Raw genomic sequence first — 7,851 nt, forward strand, 5'->3', positions numbered from 1 at the left:
ATGGACACATGGCACAGCGGACCCCAGGGACGCGCCGAGCAGCACGGCCGGAGACTCACCACACAGCACCCTCCAAACCATGTCGCCCCATGGAGCACGGTGGCACCCCCACCCCCCAGGCATGGCCAGGCACCAGCCACACTCCCCAGCAGTCCAGGGGGCGACCCCCGCAGCACGCCAGCCCGAAGGGCCTCCCCCCTCCGCCAAAACAGGGAGCGGCCGGGCAGGAGAGAAGTACGCGCCCGCATCAGGGCCAGCACAGGCCCGCAGGGCACCAAGATACAACGCCCTCTACAGGGAGGCGGCCCCGGTCCCCCTGACAAGAAAGGACGCTATCAGCCGCCCAAGCAGGGCCATCCCGCCACCCACCAACCGATAAGTAGCCAAACCCAAGCACCCCCAGCCAGACCCCGCCACTTCTCCCCACAGAAGCCACCCCCGGCCCCCCACGCACTGACACGAGACACCCCCCCGATGCCAGCACAGCCCGGAGGACGGTGGGCCGCCAAAAGCAGCGCAGCACCACACCGAACCGCAGCTAGTTCCCGGGCAGATGGCAGGAGAACACGCCCTAAGACGCCCCACCCAAAGACCCACCCCCGGGACATCCCCGCTCCGGCATAGCACCCACGGGGCCCGGCGTGCCCAGCCAGTGCGCTCAAGGGAAAAAAGCTGAAGTGCCCAGACAGGCAGGCCGAGCAACCCACAGCAACACCCCGCCACCTAGCGACCCAGGATGTAAGCGCCACCCCCGAGCAGTAGCCACCCCCCAGGCCAGGGGCCACAAACCCCACCACCCCAGGCCCTCCGGCGGGCCCACCCCCAAGCTAACCCACCCGGCGCAGCCCCGCCCGCCCCCCAGGCAAAAGTCACAGTACCCCCACCAGCACCCCGGGCCAACAGGAGCCCCCCAATGCCCAACCCAACATAAGAGCAGGCGCAAGAGCAAAGGAAGAGGAGGAGGGGAGGACGGGACAAAGGGAAAGAGCGGCAGAGAAATATGCAAGGTCCCAGCCCCACGGGCCACCCAGACGTGTACGGAGGGGGCAGAAGAGCAAAATCAAACAGCCCAGGGTCTGGAGGACATCCAGAAGGAACGCACACCCGCACAGAGGCACCCAGACACCCGGGCAACCCACCCAGGCCACCCCACAAGCCCAGGGAAGTCCAGGTCTACAGTTTGATTAGTGTGTTAGTAAAGAGTGGTGATGGCAGTTTGCGTGCAGGCCAGATCATCAGGCTAAGAAATCGAGATTCAATGCAGTTAAAAAAGGAGTCCAACATTCCTCAAACCATGTTATTTTATTTTTTCTGAGAGCCGACATCTTTTCCATGGAAATATATTCTATGAGGAGATTTTGCCATTGGTTTATGTTTAAGGATTTTTTATCTTTCCAATTCACTAATATTGTTTTTTTTGATGTGGTGAGTGTCGCAAGGATGGATTGTGATTGGTTTGCTGGAAGATCAAGCTTCGTCAGATCTTCTATCAGACATAGATTTGGAGAGAGAGGAATCCTGCAGTCCAAAATGGAGGACAGTTTTTCAGTAATTTGGAAACCAAAACTGTTGAACTGGGGAACAGAGCCATAAGCAGTGACGTCCCGTCAGGGTAGGCAAGGTAGGCAGTGCCTACCCAAGGATGAATTGATATTTTGATTATTTGTTTCTATTATAATATAATTATAAATTATTTATTTTTCCATTTCCAATAGCCTACAGTACCTATAAGTTTGAAAGTGTCTGCATTTTGTGCGTTTCATAGCCCAAATTACTAAACAGCGCCTGGAACAGCTGCACAGTCTCACTCCACTGTAAGGCAGAGGGAGGCCACGCCCCCTCCCAAAGGCACGTTGCTCTTCTGCCTCCGTTCCCATTACGTGTTTTTATGCGTTTGCGCATGCTCAGTCAGGTCCCCAAGATGACAACCATTTTCGTCCAAAGGCAGTGTAGAGAGCTGCCTTTGGACGTAACCACGCTATGCTAAATGCTATACGTAATTTCACAGTACATTAGTGAATTGATGCCATGTGACCGCTACTGCTACGTTCTTTATCTAGTGGGCGAGATAACACTACAGGCAGGATGACAGCGCCAAAGATGATAGAGAAACTTTTTTTGGAGGAAAAACGACTTTTAAAAGATGGGAGACCAACACCTGAGATACCAGACCTTCAGCAAAGGTAAGGTCAGAAAATGTTTCATACTTTCTACAGTGAATGGAACAAAAGGAAGGATTGACTTTGTGGATGCTCCTCACTGAGGCTGTTCCGAGTTGTTGTTGTTTTCTTTTTCTCCGTGTTTCTGTGTTTCCAACTCAAACAACGGATGCGCTGCCGTGTCATGAGATATATCTTGTTGGGAGAGTATGGAGGCTATATTGAACAATTGTTTATGTTTCTTTTATGGAGTTTTACGATGTTGATTTTGTTAGATGGCTAAATGCTTGTTCATGTGGATCTTGTTGGATTTTTTCTTTCTGATTATGAATTTTATATTTTTGATAAGTGCATTGAGATGACTTTGTTGGAAATTGCTTTATGCAAATGAAGTTGATTTGAATTGAATTAACACTTGCCAGCAGATGTGCCTACCCAACCCTAGTGGTCACGGCATGTCACTGAGTAGTAGTATACAGTATATGTATGTGACAAACAAACTTCATGTATCCTTGACTGTCAGGCTGTCTGACTGTCAAGGGGCGGGGTAGCGTAGGGTTTTTGTGCCCCCTGCAGTTTTCTTAATGCCCTCCATTTAATACCACCTGGCGCAGACTCTGAGTGCCTGTAATGAGGATTGTCAAGCAATAACCACTCCTTTAAAAACTTTCTTTTTTTAGCAGGTGAATAAGAATCAATAGCTCCCTTCGTGCACTGAGAACAGATGTCTGTTGGGGAGAAGCCCATTTTATATATTTTCTGTTGGGTAATGTGGGATCTGTGGAGGACTTTGTATTGAATTAGCTTTAGGTTTGGGTTTTTTGTCATCTTACAACAAATTTCTGTCCAGAAATAGGTGTTGGTGGTGATTGAAAGTTCAGTCTCCCATTTAGCGGTTGGTAAGGGATTAGAGTTAGTGTTCGAGAGTAGTCTGTATATTTTTGAGTTTTTTTTTTTTTTAATTTGTTGAGATTTTCTTTATATATATATATATATATATATATATAGCCAGTTCTGGAGGTTGTAAGGTAATTAGATCTACAGGAGTGTTTTTCCTGATTGATTCTGTCACTTGTAAGTACTGTAAAAAAATATTTTTATTCATATTGAATGTTTGGGTTAGATTGTTATATGTCCTGAGCTTGTCATTTCGAAGAGGTCTTGGAGATGAGTGATTCCACTTTCTTCCCATGTCTTCAGATAGAGCAGTGTTTTTCTATTTCTAAAGTCGGGGTTGTGCCAGATTGGAGACAACATGCTAGTTTTTAATTGAACATTCGTAATGTCCAGGGCTTTCCACCACACAGTTAGGGTGGAGGCAATCAGTGGGTTTTTAAAGCAACATTTAAGGGTCGTAGTGATAAAAGGGAGATCAGAGAGTTTAATACGTTTGCAGTCTAATTGTTCTATTTCTAGCCAGGTGTTGTAGTATTCTTTTCAGCCATTCTGTTAAATATAATATTTGGTTTGCTAAGAAATAATGCATGAAATTAGGGGCTTCTAAACCACCCTCGCTTTTATTTTTTTGGAGGGTTATTTTAGGTTTTTTATTCCTCACATAGAATTTTGTATTTGCAGAATCTAATCTTTGGAACCATTGCGTTGGTGGTTTCAGTGTGATCATAGAGAACAGATTATTTTAGGTAAGATTTGCATTTTAACTGAAGCTATTCTGCCAAGGAGTGAGATCGGGAGATTCATCTTCGCAGATCATCTGTGACTTTATCCAAAAGCGGATCCAGGTTCAGTTTAATTAATTCATTTAGGTTTGGTGATATATTTAAGCCTAGATATTTAATTGTATTTGTGGGGGTGGGGTATTGTGGGTTCCATTAATTTTTTGTTAAAGGGAGGATTGACGATTTTGACTAGTTAATGGAATAGTCTGATGAGGATTGGGGTTCTTCCAAATAGAGTAAAATATCATCCGCATAAAGATTTATTTTGTGTTCTGAGATGGATTCCTTTAATAACACAGTTCCTTTAATAACGTACAGCTGCTGCGAGAGGTTCAACGAATATTGCAAAGAGCAAAGATGAGAGTGGGCAACCTTGTCTGGTTCCCTTCTGTAGTGTGAAGCTTTGGGATGTTATTTTGTTTGTGGTTACTGAGGCCTTAGGTTTAGTGTACAGGGTGGAGACCCATTGTATGAATGATTCTCCAAAGCCAAATTTGCCAAGGACAGCAATGACCAGTTGACTCGATCAAATGCTTTTTTGAGTGACAAGATTATTGTTTTCTTTTTAGAGTTCTGTGCCATGTTGATCAAATAAAACAGTCTTCTCACATTGTCTGTGGAGTGTCTATCTTTAATGAATCCTGTCTGGTCTTGGTATATTATTGACTGAACGACTTTCTCTAGCCTGGAAGTGAGTGCTTTGGAAATTATTTTTATGTCTGTGTTAACAAGTGAAATGGTATGGTAGCTTGAGGGTAACATGGGTTTTTTTGTCTGTAATAATTTAATGTTCGCTGTATTCATGTGACCTCCTACATAACCTTTATCTTTAATCTCTGTTACGACTGGCGGGGCCAGCATTGACCAGAAATGTTTTAGGAATTCGGTAGGGAACCCATCTGGACCAGGTGCTTTGCCTCTCGACATGCTATCCAAAGCATTTTGTAGTTCTTGTAAGGTTAATGGGGAGTCTAAGGTGGTTTTCTGGTGTAAGACAAATACCGCATACTCCGGTTTGGCCTCTCTCTGAGCCTGAGGGTCTTTGGTAACAAGGAAAAGAGGACTGCTGTCAGCAAGTATCTTGAGTCTCGATCTTTAAAAGCTAAAGACCAAATCAAAAACTTTGGTGTTCTGATTGACTCAGATCTGACATTCAGCAGTCAGATCAAATCTCAAAAACAGCTTTCTTCCACCTAAAGAACATCTTCAGAGTGAAAGGTTTAATGACTCAGAAAGATGAGGAGAAACTGGTCCATGCTTTTATCTCCAGCAGACTGGACTATTGTAATGGTCTTCTGACAGGAATCAAAAGAGCATCAAACAGCTACAGCTGGTTCAGAACACTGCAGCTCAGGTCTTAACCAGAACAAAGAGGTCTTTACACTGGCTCAGCCTCAGAATAGACTTTAAAGCTCTGCTGCTGGTGTATAAATCTGTGAATGGGTTTGGTCCAGAATACATCAGTAAGATGTCAGTCAGGTATGAACCTAGCAGGTCTCTCAGCTCTATGGACACAGGTCAGATAGTGGAGCCAAGAGCTCACAGTAAACATGTTGATGCTGCTTTTAGTTGTTATGCTTCAAAGAAGTGGAACAAACTGCCAGCAGAGCTGAAGTCAGCATCCAATGTGAACATTTTTAAATCAAAGTTAAAGGCACTTTTTTTCTCTGCTGCGTATGATTGAGAGGGAGATTTTTGGTCATGTTGTTGATGTAATGTGTTTGTTGATGATTTTATTTGATTTTACTGATGATTTTAATTGTTCTTATCATGGCGCACAGAGGGTTTTGGTTACGCCAGAGTGCAGCGCAGCTCTGCTTCACTGACGGGCACCAGGCTTCCTGCTAGACAGGAAGGTGATCTCCACCGACGCCAGCCTGTCAGGCTGGGGCCCTTCAGCGCTCTCACATAAATTACTTGGAACTGTCAGATGTGTTTCTCATGCTGACCCACTTCCTCCAATCTCTCCGGTGACATCATGTCCTGGTGAGGATGGACAACACCACAGCCGTGGCGTATATAAACCGCCAGGGCGGGCTGCGCTCCCATTGGTTGCTTTCGCTGGCACGTAAACTGATCCTGTGGGGTGTGGGACGTCTCCTCGCGCTGAGGGCGGCGCACATCCCGGGGATCATGAACGTGAGCGCGGACCTGTTTTCCAGGGGTGTGCAAATTTACTGCTGTTGCAGGTGGAGGCATGGTTTTCCATCCACGCCCAAAGAGTCTGGTGCTGTGGGCCTGGCCCCTCAGTGGCGCAATCTGTCGGCTGTAGGGTTATCACAGGATGTGAGTGCTCGGGCCTCCTCTACTAGGACTCTTTATGACTCTAAGGCAAAGCCTTTTCCACATTGAAAGTGTATTTGGCAGCGATTGCCTGTCACGTGGGCTTTGCGAACAAACCGGCGAGTCAGCATCTGCTGATATGCAGGTTTATGAGGGGTGCGCACAGGCTCCTCCCCGTGCCCAGATTGTTGGTTTCGCCATGGGATCTGGTTTTGGAGGGTCTTAAGGGACCCCCGTTCGAACCGATGGGTGAGACGGACCTGAAGTTCGCCTCACTTAAAGCTGTCTTGTTACTAGCTTTGACTTTGCCAAGAGGGTCAGTGATATCCATGCGCTCTCGCTTCACCCTTCGTGCACTCAGCTTTCTCCAGGTGATGCAAGGATTATTCTCAGACCCAACTTGGCCTTTGTGCCAAAGGTGGTGGGCTCATGTTCTTCCATTGATCTGCTGGTCTTTTCTGCCTCACAGGGTGAGTAGCGGCCTCATTTGTTGTGTCCTGTTCGTGCGATCCGCACTTATATGGACAGGACAAGGGCCCTCGTCTCCTAGGCCAACCCCCGTAAGGGGATGCCTGTCTTTAAGAAATGCCTGTCACACTGGGTGGTGGAGGCTATTGCTTTGGCTTACTCGAGTCAGGGTCTGCAGCTGCCTACGGGTCTGCGTGCACACTCATCTCCGGGACCTTCCACATCCTGGGCCTTATTCAGGGTAGTGTCTGTCCAGGACATCTGTGTGGCGGCAAGCTGGTCCTCGCCCCTCACGTTTGTTTGCTTTTACATGCTGGACGTATCCGCCCCGTGCGTGGCAGGGGCGGTCTTACTGTCCTGATGTAAGCAGGCTCATGCCCGTGGACTGGTGACGCTCGGTAAGCTTGTCCGCATTATGGGAGTTAAATATTATGAAATAGAACTATAGGTCACTTTTGTAACACCGTTTCTATGAGTAATATGAGTGAGATGTCTCAACAGACTGCCCTTCTTTCTTGAACAAGGAGAAAAGGGTTGCTTACTAAGAATGACATGCACTTGTTCGTTCCCTCCTCTTATTGGAGGTGGTAGGTTCTCTCATCGGACTGATGTGCTTCACCGGCCAATCAGGATTGGCAAAGTGAAATAGGTATTCTGAGGAATGACGCAGAGGCGACATCCCATAGTGAGACATCTCACTCATATTACTCATAAAGCCAAGGTTACAAAAGTAACTTATAAATTTCCTTTTTTAGCTTGTTTCATTCTTCCGGACACTTAAATAGAGGCAAGTTTCACACAAATCGCCATTTTTGAAAAATCCTTTCGGTGACTTTGAAAAAATATATATATATTTTTTTGCTTTAGTGAACCTCAACATTGGAGTTTGGTTTTTTGAGCAAAACTAGTGATGCCTCTGACGACGACACTGCCGCAGCAGACTCGCCGATTGAGACCAGTGCTTCTACTATGTGTTGTCTTGTGTTTGTCACTGTAAGCCGTGCATGCGTCCAGGTGAGATAGAACTTTAGTTTGTTGTTTGTTTTGAAGTGAGTTTCTATCGAAGCGGCGCTGTCTTCATGGAGTTCGTTCTCTTTCTCTCTGTGGGCCACCCCTCTACTCCACCAAATTGTGTTGCAGTACACTGATCCGTTTTTTTTACTTGGGGGCCCTTCGTATTTCTTTTTTTCAAATTTGGCCCTGTGTGAAAAAAGTTTGGACACCATTGGCCTAAGGTGATTTCTAATAAACCCGCCTGTGGT

At 46.6% G+C, this 7,851-nt stretch overlaps 1 protein-coding gene across 1 annotated transcript; it reads left to right on the forward strand.

The window, feature by feature from the left end:
- LOC114463000 (basic salivary proline-rich protein 4-like) lies at window positions 1-1,184 on the forward strand. Its single transcript, XM_028446200.1, has 3 exons — window positions 1-119; window positions 213-497; window positions 650-1,184. The coding sequence occupies exons 1-3, from the start codon at window positions 1-3 to the stop codon at window positions 1,182-1,184; spliced, it is 939 nt and encodes a 312-aa protein (XP_028302001.1).
- The last annotated feature ends 6,667 nt before the right edge of the window (window positions 1,185-7,851 follow it).

This window comes from Gouania willdenowi, chromosome 5, assembly GCF_900634775.1.
Source record: "Gouania willdenowi chromosome 5, fGouWil2.1, whole genome shotgun sequence".
Classification (NCBI taxonomy): Eukaryota; Metazoa; Chordata; class Actinopteri; order Blenniiformes; family Gobiesocidae; genus Gouania; species Gouania willdenowi.